The sequence below is a fragment of the Trachemys scripta genome, chromosome 14, assembly GCF_013100865.1.
Source record: "Trachemys scripta elegans isolate TJP31775 chromosome 14, CAS_Tse_1.0, whole genome shotgun sequence".
In the NCBI taxonomy this organism is placed as follows: domain Eukaryota; kingdom Metazoa; phylum Chordata; order Testudines; family Emydidae; genus Trachemys; species Trachemys scripta.
Window position 1 is genome coordinate 32051346 of NC_048311.1, and position 19157 is coordinate 32070502.

The 19157-nt window shown below is 49.6% G+C and overlaps 2 protein-coding genes across 2 annotated transcripts in view; both read left to right on the forward strand.

Moving 5' to 3' along the window:
• Positions 1-1396: 1396 nt before the first annotated feature.
• On the forward strand, positions 1397-9990 carry RPL38 (ribosomal protein L38). The gene is made up of 5 exons (XM_034790251.1): positions 1397-1506; positions 1725-1758; positions 2048-2108; positions 4935-5057; positions 9912-9990. The coding sequence occupies exons 2-5, from the start codon at positions 1756-1758 to the stop codon at positions 9935-9937; spliced, it is 213 nt and encodes a 70-aa protein (XP_034646142.1). The 5' UTR covers positions 1397-1506; positions 1725-1755; the 3' UTR covers positions 9938-9990.
• An 8753-nt stretch (positions 9991-18743) lies between these two features.
• The window catches only part of TTYH2 (tweety family member 2), a 45846-nt gene continuing 45432 nt past the window's right edge, over positions 18744-19157 (forward strand). Inside the window, exon 1 of the mRNA XM_034790001.1 lies at positions 18744-18932. Coding sequence (XP_034645892.1) covers positions 18798-18932 — 135 coding nt within the window. The 5' untranslated portion in view covers positions 18744-18797. The remainder of the gene's footprint in view (positions 18933-19157) is intronic.

Sequence of the window (19157 nt, forward strand, 5' to 3'; positions counted from 1 at the left end):
TAGTTGTGCCCAATCTAATGGATAAAGGAGGCCTGAAATATTTTCTGTTTTGAAAACTCCACTGGTTCTCTGCCTTAGAAGTCAAAAGGAGACAATGGCACCACCAGACCTAACATGACGTTTGCCACCAACTCGGTCCTATAATCTGTATTGCAGCAGCACCTAGGAGTGGCAGTCATGGGCCAGGCTCCCATTGTGCCAGGCGCTGTACAAACACAGATGGGCTCCACTTCTACGTTCTAAAACTTTCCCCTCCCCTTTGCTCTATTCAGATTGTAAGCTCTTTGGAGCAGCGATTCTCTGATTCTGTCTGTCCAGTGCCTAGCACGATGGCACCACATTCTCAGGTGGCCCCCAGGTACTGCTATAATAAACCTGATAAATAATGATAGCCCTAACCACACCCTGTTTTCTTCTTCTCTAGCAGCTTCCCTCTGATGACTTCAGATTAGTGAATTGAGCCTTGCAGCCACTATATGAAATAGGTGTCATTACCCCCATTTTACAAATGGGAAAACTGAGGCACATAACAGGTGGATTTGACTTTTACTGTGTGATTTTGGACATCTGGAGTTAAGCTGAGAACAGAACCCAGGCTCCTTCTGTGGTTGCCTTAGCCACAAAAAAGCATCTTCTCTCCTCTTGTTTCATAGAAACATAGGGCTGGAAGGGACCTCGAGAAGTCATCCAGTCCCATCCTCTGAGCTGTGGCAGGACCAAGAACACCTAGACCATCCCTGACAGGTGTCTGTCCAACTTGTTTTTAAATGCTTCCAACGATGGGGACTCCAAGACCTCCCTTGGGAAGCCTATTCCAGAGCCTAACTACCCTTAGAGTTAGAAAGTTTTTCCTAACATCTAACATAAATCTGCCTTGTCGCAGATTAAGTCCACTGCTTCTTCTCCTTTCGTCAGTGGACATGGAAAACAATTGATCCCCATCCTCTTTATAACAGCCCATAACATCTTGGATTACCCAGATCACAGCCCTAAGCAAACAGAGATTGTAACAGTCAGCCAAGGAACTGCAGTGCATGGCATTCAACTCTGTATTAACAAAAATGTGTCATGTCGACCATGACCCCCAGCTGGGAGCTATGCAACATTAGTAGACATAGACTAACCGGCAATGGAAATATGATAAGGAACATACATGCCCCCCACCGTGAGTTGTGAATTAATTGTTTATCATTAATTAAAATGAGTATAATTGTAATAACAATCGATAGCACTCTCATTAGCTATTCATGTCAATGAATACAATAGCAGAAACGCCAGCAATACCCCCCTCACACACACTCCTGTCTAAACCTAGGTTCCTAACTAAACCACCACTTCTCTGGCTAGCTAGCTAGCTAGCCAGCCCTCCTTACCCAGCTGCGTTGTTGTGAGCGCCCTCCTGCGCCTTTTGTCTGCTCTCGGCACCCGTAGCCGCCTGCATCTGGTTTAAGTGCCCGGATGCGGAAGTACTTGTTCCTTTTTATCACCGCATCTGTGGCTGCCTGAGTGAGTGTCCGGGGGGTGCGGAGCAGGATCCGCCGGCATCCTCGGCGGGGCCGGGCGGGGGGGTCCCGTGGAGGGGACGAGGGACATGGGGGAGCGGGTGGGGGGCCAGGCGGGCGGGCCCGTTGGTGGGGTGGGGGCGAGGAGGGGCGAACTTGGGGGTTCTCAGCCCTCCCCCCCCCCCATCGCGCTGACGCCATCTTGGATTTTCTCTCCCGCAGGCAGCAGCTGCCCGGAGCCCGGACCGTCGCCATGGTGAGCCGGCACGTGGCGGTGATGCGCGCCTGGGTCACGGGCGGGCCGGCCCTGGGGGGACCCTGGGCGGGGGGAGGGGAGGCGGGCCGGGGACGTGGGCTCGCGCCCGGCTCCCCCAGTGCCCAGGAGGCTGGGCACGGGCCAGGGGGGCTGGCGGAGTATTTCCCTGGTGTGAGCACCCGGCGGTGCGTTAATGGGGCAGCCGACAGGCCTAGGGCGTGTCTCCCACGGCTCCACGCTGAGTTGTGTTCAAAGCTAGTGAGTCTTTGTTGTTGTTGTTTATTTCCAGCCTCGCAAAATTGAAGAGATCAAAGACTTCCTGCTCACCGCCAGGAGAAAGGATGCAAAATGTGAGTGGTATCGGTTTGCCCCGGTGCTGGGTGGAAGCCCGACGTGGCGTCTGCGTGGCTGCCATCCGTCTTATAAAAAACGATCTCCTGTTGAACGCTAAAGCGGGTTTTCTTCTGTAGGCATTGAAGGGAGAGACTCTCTTTACCGTAGCGTGGGCCCCACAGCATGTCTGCTTGCTTACATGTTTAGCTATGGCCACATGGTTGCTAGGGAGGACTGTTGGGACTTCGACTCCTGTAGCCTGTGAGACGTTGGTCGGGGGCTTGCCCACATGATACCACTTCATGTCCAAGGGCAACTATGTAGAGTCTAAGTTAGGTGACCCAGGACCTACCATGAATGACTGCTCAGTGTAGATCCTATTCAGCATCGTTAAGGCTATGATTCTGTCCCAGGCTCCGTGGCTTTCCAGCACCTCTGTCACTACTTCTGTCTGGGGCATAGCTGGACAGGTGTCAGCCCCCTGGGCTGCTGGAGCAGGTGGCTGGTCCCCTGGGGCTTCAGCCCCCTACCTGAGGAACAGCGGTGGATGTGCTCAGTTTCTCTCACCCCCAGGGGACAGGTCACGGGCTTCTGTGAATTTTTGTTTATTGCCTACAACCTGTCTGATTTTTACTAAAAATAACTGACAAAATCTTGTCATATCTGCTACTAATGGGTAAATCCTGGTCCTAGTAGGGGACATAAACCTGACTCTGGTCTAGACCCACCCACTTCCACTTGTAACAAGCGTGGGGGCTGTCCTTCCCCAGAAGCCCAACACAAATGAATATTAATGACTTATCCAATTGTTTAAGGTTCATATGTAGTAGTACGTGCATCAAGTAAAGATGCACTTCCTGCCCTGAAGAGCTCTATCTGAAAGCGGTTTCTTAGCATCATCATAGGACTGGAAGGAACCTCAAGAGGTCATCTAGTCCAGTCCCCTGCACTCATGGCAGGACTAAGTATTCTCTAGACTATCCCTGACAGGTGCTTGTCTAACCTGCTCTTAAAATCCCCAATGATGGAGATTCCACAACCTCCCTAGGCAATTTATTCCAGTGTTTATCCACCCTGACAGGACGTTTTTCCTAACGTCCAACCTAAACCTCCCTTGCTGCAATTGAAGCCCATTGCTTCTTGTCCTGTCCTCAGAGGTTCCTATCCTCAGAGGTTAACAGGAACAATTTTTCTCCCTCCTCCTTGTAACAACCTTTTACGTACTTGAAAACTGTTATGTCCCCTCTCAGTCTTCTCTTCTCCAGACTAAACAAATCTCAAGTTTTTCAATCTTCCCTGATAGGTCATGTTTTCTAGACCTTCAATCATTTTTGTTGCTCATCTCTGGACTTTCTCATTGGATTGGTACTTAACATGGTGACCTTGATTAAATGGTGTAAGATAGGGAGCAGATTACAATACTTTTCTCATATCTTGTGTTGAATGCTACAAAAATCATTATCCAGGAATTGGCAATCACTAAGTAAATCTAGCAGCATCTGAGCTCATAACTTAGAGGCTAATTGAAATGTCTGTTAAATAGAGAGCCTGACTGTGCGGTGATACCAATGTTCATTTGTTTTTTCTTAAACTGCATTTGTGATTATTTTGTCATGACCCAAGTTCAGGACTCCTTTCTCCTGCAAGAATTGATGCTATCGGGGCACTGTACGAAGTGCAGCTCCTTCCCTTCCTGGGAATGTGGTGAACAGGGACACACAACCTTGCACTTGGGTTTTGGCAAATAAGTGATGTTGGAAACTATTTGCAAATATAGTATGATCATGTTTCTTGTCGATTTCCATCTAGCCTTTCAGCCACAGATTTAATATCAAAAGCTTTTCGTATTCTTTTGAAAGGGGCACCATTAAATCACACTCTGCCTGTAATTGTCGTACCTGCTATTGTTTCAGGTGGCACCTAAGATGACTATAATTGCAAAATGAGAAATGTCAAATGCTAAAAGCAAACTGAATAGACAGTGCTTTGTATATGGTTTCCCAGGGGTTCTCAAACCTTTGTACTGGTGACCCCTTTCACACAGCAGGCCTCTGAGTGCGACACCCCCCCCCCCCCCCCACCCGGTAAAATTAAAAAACCCTCTTTCTTTTTTTTTTTTTTTTAATATTTAACACCATTATAAATGCTGGAGGTGAAATGTGGAGGCTGACAGCTCGCGAGCCCCACATAATGTCATGGCCCAGTTTGAGAGCCCCATCTACACTGTTCCGTTGTTTGTGTGGGTCTTGCACTGCAGCCAAGAGGAAAAATACCTGCAAATAGGCTTTGTAAAGCCCATTATGTGGGTGAGGGCATGGTGTAGTACTTGAAACATTATCATGGCTGGTAGTAATGTTTTTAAAAAGCATTTCAACCAGTTCTGGGTTCTGTAAACCTCCAGTAGCTTCTGTAAAGCGGAACTCTTGGTGCTTTTCCATACTCTCCTTCAAGAAAGGAGGCTAAGAAGCACAGTTCCATATATTTGAAGGAACTGTGTAGTTAAATTGGTCCTAAAAGACAAAGATGGGGGGGGCGAATGGATTTAAAGCATCTTCTGCAGCCTTGGATAACTTGAATTGTATGTAAAACATGGTGTTAAAGCTTTAAATGTTATTTATGTGCAAAAATACCATAATGGTAAATACAACCTCCTAACACTCAAACTATCTCTCTTATTTATTTGAGAGGCAGAGTAACTGGTGTGTAAGGCCTTATACTGGGAGGGCTACTTTTTTCACTGGGTTCCTGGGACTTTCCTTGGCTGGCTGGAGTGGCTTGCAACAGTTATTGTGTGTGCAAGGCACTAATGATGCTGTGCTAACTCCAGCTTCTTTCTACTGCAGCTGTCAAGATCAAGAAGAACAAAGACAATGTGAAATTTAAGGTGCGTTGCAGCCGGTACCTATACACTCTGGTCATCACAGACAAGGAAAAGGCTGAGAAATTGAAGCAGTCCCTGCCACCAGGTAACTGAGTTCGGGATTTTATATTGCGCTTTTTCAGATCTTGGAGTACTTATAACCAGCCTCTTGTGTTATCTAGAGTTACCGGTGAGCTGGCCCCTTTCATTGTGCCATGAAGTGGGATAGGAAAGTGGAGGCTTTGGGACCCCCTTTGTTTGCTCTGCGTTTGAGAGCCTCACCCTGCTAGGCTGAGCAGGGGGATGTGTAAGATGGCTCTTTCTGGGCATACAAGAGCTGCCCAAGAATACACGCATGTTGATGTAGGGTAGCGCTACGTTATGGAGCACAGACCTTCGTTCTGGCTCACAGTTCATTCCCTCAGCTTGATCAGATCTGTAAGCTGTGGGGATTCACAGTATTCTACAGTACAGGAAATAGGGGAGCAGCAGACACCACTGATTTGGTCAACTTACCGTACCCTCTACACCTATACACATCCCAGGCTTCGTTTGAGAGCTTATGATGTCTCGTTTAAGATGAGGTAGCATGTGTGGTGCTGTCAAGCACTGCTGTTATCATAAAAACAGATAAATGATGACCCCCATCAACATGCTAAAATGACGACTTTGAAATATTTGCATTCGTTTCTGTTAGTTTAATGACTGTGTATTATTTCAAGACATAAAATTGAGTTTCTTTGACCTCAAAGCATCATAACAACAATCTAAAGGGTAAAACAAATTTGGTACAGGTAATATTGAAATGTAATAGCACTGGTGACATTTCTAGTCAACGTTATTATCATCTCATTCATCATCATGATCTCTCTCAAGGGTGTGTAGGTTACAACAGTGTATGCAGGGAAAATTGTCCTGACTACAAACAGTTGATTGTCTGGCAACTCTTATTGGTAGAGGCACAAATACGGTCTTGTTGAAGCTCAGATGTCATCAGGGCATTGAAGAATACAGGAAATAGTTCATCCACATTTTTTCCATCCATGTTGCAGTGGTGATCCAATATCTGTGCAGAGGCATCCAAATCTTTGTTTGCCAAGAGGGTGTCTCGACGTGCTCTTCAAAACTACTGATGTGGTGGGAGTTTGGCCAGTGACACTTCCTTTTTGATGGCTAGATTGAGGTGCAAGCAACTGAGGTCTTTGGGGGTCTCCTTTTCTTTCTTGCTCTGGTCATGCACTGCTACCAACTTCTTTGCTGCAGAAATTGCGGCTTGCCCATCTCTCTCTCCCAGTTTGGCAAGGTCGCTGAAGCAGTAAGCTCCGTTTGCTTTGACAACATTAAAGTTGTCTCTCCCAATACAAAATATGGATGACTCAGGGTCACATCTGTTAATATGTGTACAGCAGAAGTCAGGAGGGAGTGTGTCAAAAGTTGCACGCACAGGTATGCGGTGACGCTAGTCAGTTGTGCTAGTAAGGGTGACGTGTTTCAATCCACATGTTATCTGTGTGTTCCATTTTTGGAAAGTAGCGAACAGCAAGGACCAAAATATCTGAATCGGGGACCTAATTACAGTTCCTTTACACCGAGATACACAAGTCATCTTGGCATGTACACCATGCAGAAGCTTCCTTGTGAGTACTGTACAAGCCTTGTGCTAAAGAAGCCGCTCTGTGGGTGATGGACTTCGCTGCTTCACCATTGGAAAAGCTTCCAGCAAGAGGGAGTGGGTGTGCCGGGGTGTGCTCCTGCACTCTCAGCTGCATATTCACAGAGTAATTTTACCAAGTGTCTGCTTGTTGCCTACCATGTTTCTCAACTTTTTCCATGGAGGAGCAGAGTGTCTACCCGTCATCTGGTAACGCCTGTATCTAACCTTACATCCTGTCTGGCACTTTCTGCACTTTTCACAGTTACTGTTGTCGTATCTGGCAAAAACTTTGATTATAGAATTAGCATTGTCAAATCCTTTTCAGGCCTGCCTCAAGTACTTAGCAGACAATTCACTGAATGCGTGTAATTTTCTGTAGCCGTGACTTGTGTGACAGCCACAGCATCTCTGGTGCACACTGGGGTTTCTTTGTTGCATGTTCTTAACACGCAGATTCTTTCAGCTTGATGCCCTAATTCAGCTGTGTCAGTTCTCATTGTTCCATCAGCGTTGGAAGAGGGCCATAGGCACAGGTCCTATTGGGCAGCTAAGAACAGTTGCCATTGAAACATGATCCCTGCGTTTGCTAAGGACAGGGCTCTGTGGAAAGCAATTTGTGGACTGACCGCTGCAATGATTGTCCCTCCCTTGCTAGACTAAACGTCAGCTTTCTTGGCTGGACTAAAGAAGGTACGGATCCCATCAGAAATCAAGTGCACTGCTCTCAAATCTCATGTTTTCAGTAAACTCTTGACTGCATGTAACATCCGATGTGCCAATAATCTATGTTGATAAGCACCTCTGGATGTGATTCAGGGTCAAATGGGTTTGTCATTGGTACTGACAGTGGTTAGTAAGAGCTGTAACGTGATCTTTATCCTTCTTTAGTGCAGAGGCAAGGACTTGTTTGAGGACTTTGTCTTCACTACTAGTTCTCAGGACATTTCTTTCTCTCCTAGCTTTTGCATATTCATAATATGAATGTGTTATCTCTAACACTAATGCTGACCTGTGCATAAGTGTCACTGAATTAAAAAGCTAGTTTCTAGACCAGTGGTTCTCAACCTGTTTATCATTGTGGGCTGAATATGCAGCCCACAATGTGTTACCTGGGCCTCAGGTTGAGAACCACAGTGTCGCTTCTCCCTCTCTCTCTGCGTCCCCCTTCCCCCCTCTCCCCAACAGACCCCTATGCCCAGCGCCTCCCACACAAGGACTCCTCCACAGAGTGGGACCAGGAGCAGAGCCCTGGGTGGACAGCCGGGCATCAGGGAGCCCAGACCCTACTGGGTGGCAGGACAGCCACACAGCAGCCCGGACCCAGACCCCGTGGGGCCCGCCGGCCTTTAGCACACATCTGAGTCACAACTGCGTGCTAATTGGGCTGCGGGTTGAAAACTGCTGTTCTAGACTATTTCAAAGGCTAGGACTACATGCATAGATATTACAGACTAGACCCTACATTGTACGTACAGAAGCTTACAAATGGAGAGGCATTACATTAGGAATTCACATACATTGTATCTACCCACTCTGCAGGACAAACTATGGACACATGCAGTCTACTGCTACTGCTGCACAACCTTCAATGTAAGGCTGATCTGGTCAGCAAATTCGAAATGAAAATATCAGACTATTGCAGTCACTTATGAGATATGAAACCAATTCATGGTAATACATGGCAAAATGTTGATAGTTGCCATTTTTGTCATATGCCAAACAGCATTATTTGTAGGGGGAGAATTGCCCTTGCAAAACCAATGACAATCTTTGACCAGTAAACACCACATTAAGGTGTGTAACTTAAACAGTAAAACCTCTAGTCAGTCATTGTCGTGTTTCTGGAACAGCGAAGGAGGAGACTTCCTCACTTTGGGTACCCCTGTTTCACTGTGCCTACAGGCTTATGGCCCCATTTGACAGCCTCACATCACACCTCATCTACATGTACATTAAAGAAGCTTCAAATGATATCCCGCATGGGTGAGTGTAGGGTGTGTGCATTCAGCTCCAAAAATATGGCCTTTATGCCTTAAACCTCACCTCATAGGGAGAACTACTGCGGGCAGGGTTGCCCTGTCTGTCTAATTTTGGTTCACTTTAATATCACTTGAATGCTGTGCGTATCCCATTGTCTTGGGAGCTTGCTGTTTCTGGCTGTGAATCCCCTATTCCTGACAGTTCTCTGATCCTGGACTCTGGCAAAGCACAAAGGGAAGTGTCCAGCACTGCAGTCACTGGTTTCATGTGGTAACGTCATGAAAGTGATGCTTTTTAAAGAGAGCAGTAAGAGAGATGCTATAATACAGGGCACTATGAGGCTGACCACAGGGGTCATTGCAGAAAGTAATGGTCTTCAATGAAAAGGGTGAATGAGATATACATATGGGGTAACCAGGGCCAACAAGCCGAGAGGTGGTTGAGGCCCCAGCAATAGAGATCTGATAACACCCAAAGGATAGTCTAGAGCACGGATACTCTGGCAGTGCTCCTCCAGGGGCCCCTGGTGTCACATGCACTCGTGGGCAGAGTGTTGAACTGCAAGCCCTGCCCTGAAGTGAATGATGGAGGGACCGTCCCATTCCCATAGCGGGGAAGGAGGTAATTCCCTCTTGCCACAGCCCTCTGCTAGTAGGAGAGGCTCTGGTGTTGCCATAAGAACGGCCATACTGGGTCAGACCAAAGGTCCATCTAGCCCAGTGTCCTGTCTTCCGACAGTGGCCAGTGCCAGGTGCCCCAGAGGGAATGAACAGATCAGGGAATCATTTAGTGATCCATCCCCTGTTGCCCATTCCCAGCTTCTGGCAAACAGGGTAAGGACACCGTCCCTGCCCATCCCATGGAGTTGCAGAGATCAGCAGAACCATTCTTGATGTGTCAGCCCAATTCAAGTGGCTTTTCGGTGCTGAATGCCAGGTGTGGGGGCTAAGTGCCCTGCATTGGGCCAGCAGTGGGGTTTGCTGACCCGCCTACTGTATTAAAATCGTGGCCTCTTTCCCAGTATTAATTCTGAAACAGACTATCTGGCCCTAGCCATGCAGCAACTGAGCAAAGGCTCTTGCTTTGAAAGCTGTGTGAGCAAGGTCTCGGCCACCCTTTTCACAAGTCTGGAGGCTCTAGGCAGGCAGAGAAATCCACTTCTGACCTTTCATTGGGGACCGCAGTCATTTCAGCAGCTTGTCTCCAGGATGCAGTGCAACTGTTCCAGGGTTTCACAACCAGACAAGCAGAAATAATGAGTAGGATCAGTCTCTCTTTAGCTACTCAACCTTTTTTTTTTTTTTTTTCCCCCTCCCTTCTCTTTAGGTTTGGCTGTGAAGGAGCTGAAATGAACCAGTCGTGCCCAGAGCTTTTCACATGTATGATAATAAAAGAGGGAACTGTTCTCGCATGTCTGGCTTCTCTTTTCTGAAGGATGACTTGACCAACCTATTGCTGCTTATGTAACTGCTCCGAAAGGAATGTCCTCGAATGGGCAGGCTCTGGACCAGCTGAGCATGGCTAGAGTCCTCGTGCTCCCCCACGGCAGTTTGGAGAAGCTGCAGAAGCCAAGCCTGTGCCCCCTGTACTCCACTGAAAGAGGTGGTAGCCCAGGGCTTGCTGGCCAATGATACATGGGTCACATGCTGGGTCGGCCCCTCAGTCTATTCAAATGAAGTTATCAGCTGCCATATGGTCTGCTTGTCATTTATCAACAGCATCCGAATGTGCTGGGTCTCTGTTGCCCAGTGCAGCCGGCACTTCTAGAGGTGAATAGAAATGGAGGCACTAGACCAGCGTGGGAAATTGCTGCTTGACACCAATCTCAGACTTTGCCTATGGTAGAAAGTTGGCCAGCATAGCTATATTGTCCCGCCCTTCTAGTAGAGACCCAGTATAACTGCACCTGCACTGGGGCTTGTCCTGGCAGAGCTGTCGGGGTGGGGGGGGGTCCCCCATGCGCCTAACTGACATGTATACGCTGGCCAAACTAAGGGTAGGCCAGGCCTAGCTCTGTAGACTGCACTGTGTCCACGCTGGTGCTAACATCCAAGGAAAGCACTTGTGGCTCGCATCCCACAGGTTCACTGGCTCTAATGCCGAGATTTCCTTCCCATGGGCTGGGGCTGCAGTCGTTGGCCCTGTTAGTCCCGGTTCCCCTGTCTAGTGTTCAGTTAAGCACAAAATGCTGCATTCTCAGGGCCTGACCTGCAAAGCGCTTGGATGCCTTCAAACTCGCTGGGAAACGGGCACTATGGCCGTTTCCCCTCCCACAGGATCCGGCTGCTGCTGTACCAATCATTCTCCAACTGAGAAAAGAAGATGGCCAACTCGATTTTAAAGGGATAGAACCCCTTGATCTGCCAAGCTTTCCATCCCCGTGCTGAGAAGGCAATGGTGCCTTGAGTTCTTAAGAGACATTAAGCACAGGGGTGTCGCTTCCAATGTTTGTTTAGTCTTGTAGCCTTTGCCCTAAGACGTTTACTCACCCAGGGCTCTGTGTACTGAACTTCCTGACAGTTCAGCGCTGGCATTTGTGGTTTTCTGTAGCACAGACTGAACCCAGATTAGCAAGTGTCTATGGGCTCCTCCCCTCCCGAACATATGCAGGTTTGCAATCTCATGGCATCCCGGCACACGGGCTGACTGCATGGCAAACTGGGAGGTTTGTTGTATTTTTAGCTTTTTAGTATGGCTTAGCAGCTAGAGACCTTGGAGGTGCCAGCACCATGTAACCAGCAGTCTCTCTGCAACCAGTTTGGAAGCCCTCGTTTAGCGACCTTCTGGTGCTAATGCTTTTCAGAGTGGCTTGATTTTTGCTAAGCTTAGTCTAGCAGAACAAAGGGGTAGATAAGCACCGATACAGCTCTGGGCTAAGTGTCCCATGTTGTCTCTCACACATGGGTGCCTCATAGCTCTGCCCCAGTTCTGAAGCTTCTCTTGCCAAATGTGGGTTGGCGAGACGGGTTGAGCTGAATAACTGACATGCCCCGGATGCGGAGTTCTCTGCAGCAGGCAGAGTGGATCTGCCTGTTGTCAGTGTGCTGGATTTGTGCAAATTTCCAGGTGGATTAAGCTGAGATGGCTCAACCTCACACCATGGGAGATTCAGGTCAGTGCTTTAGGTTAAGTTCCTCTTCTCTTCCCCACATATGCTTCATTCCATCAAGAAGGCTTCCAAAGCACTCTCCTTCACGCCAGCTGTTCTGTGCTGCTGCCAAAGAATTGATGGTTTCTGAGTAGTATCGTTGGGCAACTCCTATGTAGTACAAGATGCCACTAGGTGGCACCATACAATAATAAGTGCAAATTAATATATTTGCAATGTTGTAGCCTTGTTGGTCCCAAGAGATGTGAGAGAGAGAGAGAGAAGTGGGTGAGGTAATATCTTTTATTGGACCAACTGCCGTTGATGCAAAAGATGAGCTATCAAGTGCCCCAGAAAGGCAAGAAAGCTAGTCTCTTTCACCAACTGAAGTTTGTCCAATACAAGATAATACCTCACCAACCCTGTCTCTTGCAAATTATACATCTTGAGCAGGGAGCTGAGAAAAATCTGAGACAACTTGCCAGAAGATTGAATGGCTAATTTTGTCCCTAGGAGAAATTGGCTGTTCTGCTGCTGTGAAATGGAGAATTGGCACGGGCTAGTAGAAAATTACAGGAGCAAAAAGAACCAATGACAATCTTCCTCATTTTTTTAGATCGATTTTAATGTCTGCATCCAGAGATTCATTTTTGTTCTTCCCATCCTATGGTCCCCATCTGACTGGCATGTTCTCTTTAAAACAGCATAAAAGCTCAGAGCGGATGGTTAGTCTGTGCTCCCTGGTAGATCACTTCAATAGTCTCTGGAGAAGTAGCACAGTTTACATCACATTTTGTGACCGCATTTTTCTGCTGTATTTGAACTCTGAATGGGCTTGCGTGAGTGTTTCTGTTCAAGTGTCTCATTAAGCTGTCTATAGCAAAAGGAAGGCAGTTTTAAAGGGTTAAATTATCCTTAAACTCTCATGATCTGTGCTTCTGGGGGCGGGCCTTATGTATGCAACAGAAAGGGCTGGGATCTTAAAATTAATGTTACAATTTTTGGTGAAAAATCATAACCCTAAAATCACAGAATTGTGATTTTTTTTTTTTTTCTTTTCTGTCCTAGTTCCTGATTTAGAGCCAATTTACTGTGTCTGCGGATAGAAGTATGGCTATTACTAATGCACATGAAGAGAGCTATATCGAATAAACCATGACAAAGGACAGTATTTTATCAAGGATGTGTGGTGACAACATAAACCACATGAGAAACTAGATGCGTTTGTCAGTAGAACCACAGGTATGATGTATAGAAGATATTCTATACTGCTGTAATTTCCTGTTTATAATATCCCAGCACAAGCGAGATGGTGTGTTTAATAAAACACACCATGGATTAGAAGGTGTGTAGGAGCAAGTGGGAATGAGCAGGGGTAAGGGCCATCTGGCTAGCCAGACAACTGCCATTTTTCAGAAAGCAGCCCAGCGTTTGACGAATGGTGTTATAACCGCGCATTCATTGCATCAGCCTGGAGATTGACATCCGGCTGCCGAGTCTTGAAATTGACACACAGAGTTAGGCCTGGATGTAGGAAGCAATAAAAGTGGAGTGAGGCAACTGTGAACCATGTGACTCAGAGGTTGTGGGGGAGGAAGACTTATGGGGTCGGCTGGTTCATTTCCTGGCACCCATGACAGGATTGCTTCTGGCAGTGGAGTCTCAAGATCTTTGTGCGGTCTGGTTTTAGAAGCAAAACCACTTTGAGCCAAGGTAGCTACGCTGTAGATCCTTCCCCTTCCAGTGCAAACTGTAACAAGCATGCAAGTCCTGCAGCATCCCCTCTACTCCACTCGTCAATCCTTTCCAATCGCTGCTCTCTCCCTGAACAGCCAGTGGACACGCTTGGACTCCAGCCTTTAGGGGTTGGTGTTAGTGTTTCAGGGTGGAGTTGGAGGAGGGGGGCAGTCAGTGAGGGATGGTGTAAGACTGCAAATAGCAGCTACTAGATTTGTTCTGTAATCTTTAGGACAAGGTGATCAAATGAGCGTAGATAAGATGCTGAATGACTTAACTGCTTACTTCCTAGTTTGTCACAGCTTGCAGAGATTGGCTTTAAAAGGATGCTGGACCACAGAGCCCACGTTAGCAAAGTTTCTTGTTTGGGCATTTCCCTGGCTTAGTGTGTGTGTGTGTGTGTGTATATATATATATATATAAATAAATAAATGACGGTGGTTATTCTCCCCCCCATTCACCTACCATAGCCCCCTGCGTGTGCTTTCACATGCTTTGGGATGTGTACTACGGCCTCCAATTGTCAGACCTTTTTTTCAGCTTTTGTTCCAGAGATGCTGTCTTCTCTGCAGGCCGGATGCCCAGGTTGGGGGAGCCTGTCTCTGTTTCCCTTTAAAAGGCACATGGAACTGGAAATGTAATGAGTGGAGGCCGTAGGCGGGTGCAGGAACTTTGCTGAGGCCTGGCGTGGTGGCACTATCTGTGCAGCTAAATTGTTTCCCAGCCCAGCTGAATCACTCCTGCCCCTGCAGGAAGCCTCAGAAAATTCTTAGCTGTCCTTGGTGTTCTTTTCAACTGCGACTTCAGGATGTGGCAAGTGCCAGTTCAAAGGTGATCACGGGGTGGTGAAAACAGGACTTAGAATGGGCCCTTTGTGTTCTCTGCTCTTCCCAGCTCCAGGGCTCAGTGAGAGCGGATGGTTCTGGCTTGGAGCAGCCTGGGACCTACCCCAAACTCCCCCTGCAAAGCAATTCCCAAATGCTGTTTCCTTCCGTCTGTGTCTGAGATTTAATTTGTTGCTGTGCTTTGAGATCTACAGACGAGTAAAATGGGATTGTGTACACTGCAAGGCATTCTTAACTTCTCCTTCCTGTGGGGAAAACCCCTGCCCCCGTCTGACCCTGCAACTCCGCTTCCGTTATGGATCCTTTACAAAACGGAGGTTATTGGTTCTGAGAGCATCTCCCCTCTCCAAGGGTCTGGCTGGGCTAATAACGCACTTGCTCCCTGCCAGTGTGGGGCTTTGATTTCACTCACTTTCTCATTGTCCTGGTAAAGGACAAGTCCTTTGTTTAATCAGCTGCCTAAAATGTGACATTCAGAATCTGCAATCTCAGGCCTCTCCCGGGGGGAGGCACTGCCAAGCTGAACTCATTAGGTAAGTAAGTGCGAGCAAAGGACGCCAAGATGGCAGGTAAAGCTCATTTGTATCCACTGTGATGTTTCCTTCCATGGGGCCTAGAAACAGCTTTCACCCCCACAGCAGAGAGCTACCCCCTCCAGCTATTAGTGTTCAGCAAAGGAAGTTAACCCCCACACACACTTCTGTCTTCCTTAGTCTGCTAGTGAGTGTGTGAGACTGCCTGGGAGCTACCGGCCCTTGCCCTTATGAAACGGGGGGTGCCTCGGACAGGCAACCCTGCACACATTCCTCCCTCCCCATCTGCAAAGCACCATCAGTCTTATTCTCCGATTTCAGAAGCTAAACACTGCTCCTACCGGGCCTGGAACCACGCTGCTGATGCAAGTCTGCCCGCCTTCCACTTTTTAAACAGCAGGGCCGTGAGGAAACACTAGCAAAAGGAAGCTTCTCTATGTTTCAGGCCGGGTCCTGGGTTTAGTACATAAGTCATCAGTGTAGTTACCAGGCCAAATTCTACTGGCGTGCAAGTCGAGCCAGCCCGAGGGTGCAGGGGACCTGCAGTGTGCTTTGGCCGATGGTTCTCTGCATGTGGCTCTTATGCTAATGCAGTGCCTGTGGAAAATTGTAGCTTCTCCACTTTTCAAGGTGACCTCCCCTGGCTTTTGCTAAGCAGTTGGGTCTCTGCCTGCCCTTGCTGCTGTATGGTGGCAAAACATGGGCCTCGGGTAGCATTCGCACCGGAAAAGCCCTTTTCTCGGCTTAATTTGTACGGTAGTGTCTGGTCTAAGTTTAGGAGCAGGATGTCAAGGTGTCAGGCCATTTCTATGATTAGCTCTCACACCCTGACCTGCCCCATGGCATTAGTCATAGGTGTTAAAAACCATCTCTAAACACTCAGACTAAAAATCTCTTCTCCTGATATCTGGGCGCTCAACCCTTGGGCTGCTAGAACATGACTAGATCTCTATCTGAGGCAGACCAGATGAGTCCCTCCTTACCATAATAGATGAGCATCTCACAACCTTTACAGTCTTTATCCTCCCACCTGCCCTGGGCGGCAGAGCTATTATCACTTTCACAGATGGGGAAACTGAGGCAGAGAGTGGTTAAGTGACTCACCCAAGGAGCCTATGGCAGAGCAGGGTCTCACATCCTAGGCTACTGCCCTAACCACTGGACCATCCTTCCTCCCAAGTCTCCACTGACTCTAAACTCTTCTATCACAGCCATGGCCTGAGTTTAAAGGGAAAGAACAAAAGACAGTTTATTTTGATTAAAACCTTCCAAACCTCCTTTGTCCATTACCTTAGCTATCCCCACCTCATTGTCGCACAGTGGCAAGGGCGGCGGGTATCATAGCCAAGGGGAGGCTAAACCTCCCCTACTCTGGGCTGTGGTTCTGCCCTGTGGACCTACCCTCACTCTCCTGAAGCCAGCTGGAACTCCGGTTGGGGCTGGGGGTGGCTGGGGAGGGCTAGCTAGGGGCAGGGGGGCTGGGGCTCCTCCAGGCATGGGGGGGGCCTCAGGGCTCCAGCTGTGGGGGGGGGGCTGGGGCAGAAGGGGCAGGGCTGGGGGCCTAGCCTCCCCTACAGAGGGTTCACCCACCGCCCCATGCACAGGGGTTGATATTCCAAATGAGAAAGAGGGAAGAAAAGCCAGAGGAAGGATGAGAAAAAACTTACATGTGTGTTCATTCAAACATTGCTCCTGCTGGTAGAAGCAGGGTCCAATGCTGCGCACTGCAGCCGGGGGGCAGAGGGCTAGGAAGGGTGTGATGTTCCCCTCTGGTGTTATCTGGACCGGTGATCTGCTAGGCCACTCCAAGCCTTGACTCTGGGAGCCAGCCTGACCCTGCTGTGCTGTGAGAACCCCCACTCCTGGGCTGTTCACGCACAGCCTCTGGCATGTAAGCTGCACTTTGGATTGTGCAACTGAATGACACTAGCCAACATCTCCCAGACACAACCCTAGGAACCTCCATCTGGCAGTGTCCAGTTATGCCCACTGGACACTGCAAGCTTATATAAGTTTGTCAATTTAACAAATAAATTGATCTGTACCAGGCTTGTTATCCCAAGGGCAGCCTCCGACATACTTCAAATCAAACACACTGCTTCAGGTAGAATAAACACACACATTTATGATAGATTTGAAGTGATTATAAGTAAAGGATAACAAGTCAGCTCTGGTCAAATTAAATAAAAGCAACACACATTCTAAGCTGCTCTGAACACTTTCAATGTCCTTACAAACTTAGATGCTTCCACCACAGGCTGGCTGGTTACTTTGCAGCCAGGCTCTCGCCTTTGATCAGCGCTTCAGTCGCTTGGTGGTGATGTCTGTAGATGTAGGTGGAAGAGAGAGAGCATGGCAAACGTCTCTTCCTTTTATCACGCCCTTTCTTCCCTCTTGGCTTTGTCCCCCCGCTCCCCCTTCAGAGTCAGGTGAGCATTACCTCATCGCAGTCCCAAACTGCCCAAAGGAAGGGGGTGACTCCCTCGAGGGTCTAACAGATTCTTTTGTTGCTGCCTAAGCCAGTGTCCATTGTTCCTGTGAGGCTGGGCTGGGTTTGTCCCATCCATGCCCTGACGAGGTGTGAACTGCCCCTCTGCTCTTGGAGAGTTTTTGCCTGGGCTTGCGTTAAGCCATGAGGATACATTTTCAGCCTCATAACTATATACATGAAATTATAACCTACAACCTTACTATAACGATTACTATAAGCTCACTGTAACAGCAATGCTCAGTGCATTATGAGCCTTCCGAAGACACCCGACATGACAAACTTTGCATTGGATACCACACCATCATTTTATAAAGATGAACGTGGGGGTGTAGGGTGTCCCCCTGAGGTACAGAGCGTCAAAAAGGGACCTTAGAGGGAAAAGGGGCAGGCTCTGAGCTCCGTTTGCTTGCTTCAGAAACTCTTTGGAAGCAGCCAGCACACTTGGCATCAGGAAAACTAGAGTTCAGTCCATTTGGGGGCAGAGAGGGGGTGTCACTTCTCAGCCCAGGAGCGATGGAAGCCAGGACAGTGGTAGTGCTGTGTGGCCGTACTGTGCCCTTCAGAGTGTTTTCCTGAGAGGCATGAAGGGAGCCTCTCTGCAGGCCTGTGGGGTGAGTATCAGTCTCCCTCTTTTACAAACGGGGAGGTGCCGGAGCCCCAGAGAAGGGAAACAATTCGCCTAAGGTCATGAAGCAAGTCAGTGGGAGAATCCAGAGAGGAACCCAGGAGTCCGGAGCCCCAGGCCTGTGCTCTAGCTACTGACCCTGCCCCCGCGGGGGTTGCATTTTTGCAGTGTTGCCCAAATTGTTGGTGGGAGCGGTGGGGATTGAATCGGGCTCTGAGTACAGCAGCAGGGCCTGCTCTCAGCTCCGATTTGAATCCCTAATTATTATCCAGCATTAGCTGAGTAGGATTCTAGCTGGTTTTCCCTGAGTGCTGCGCACAAGGATCCCCCCCACCCCAGCCCTTTATCGCTCCCATTTTAAAACCAGGCCATGTCCCTCCCCGGTAGCTTTCCCCACGGCTCTAACGTTCTTCGGGGAAAACTCTGCACCGGCCTGGGTTGCAAATGTAGGCTCCAGTCTTTGGAAGGGCTGTGCCCCTATAGAGCCCGCAGGTAGCAGGCAGCGGAGGGAGGGCGGTGCCCCTATAGGGCCCACAGGTAGCGGGCGGCGGAGGGGGGTGGTGCCCCTATAGGGCCCGCAGGTAGCGGGCGGCGGAGGGGGGTGGTGCCCCATAGAGCCCACAGGGAGGGTTGTGCCCCATGGGGCACGTGGGGAGTGGAGGGAGGGCGGTGCCCTTGTGGAGCCCGCAGGCTGGGGGGGGGGGGGCAATGCCCCTATAGCTGTTGCCGAGGAAAGGGCAGGGCCCCTATAGACCCAGCAGGTTTTGGGGTGAGGGGGGGCTGGCTGCGCGGCCCCGCGGGGGGCGTGGCTTGGCGGGTGCGCGCGGGGGGTGGGCGGGGCCTGGCCGGGCGCTGGAGCCGAGCGGGGCGCGCGGAGGAGCCGGTCTGGAGCCATGGCCCTGCTGGCCGCGCGCGCCGACTACCTGGCGCCCTGGTGGGCCGCCTGGCTGCACCGCTTCCCGCACGTCAACCTGCGGCTGCAGCCCGTGCCCAGCGCCTTCCGCCCGCAGCAGCCCGACTACCAGCAGGTGGGTCCGCGCCGGCAGCCCCCGGGCACCCGCCCCCTCTTCCCTCCCCTCCGCCCCATGCACCCAGCCCCCCTTCCCCCGGCAGCCCCCGGGCACCCGCCCCCCTTTCCCTCCCCGGCAGCCCCCAGTCCCCCTCCGCCCCGTGCACCCAGCCCCCCTTCCCCCGGCAGCCCCCAGACCCTCCCCGCGGCAGCCCCCGTGCCCTCGGCCCCCCTTCCCCCCGTG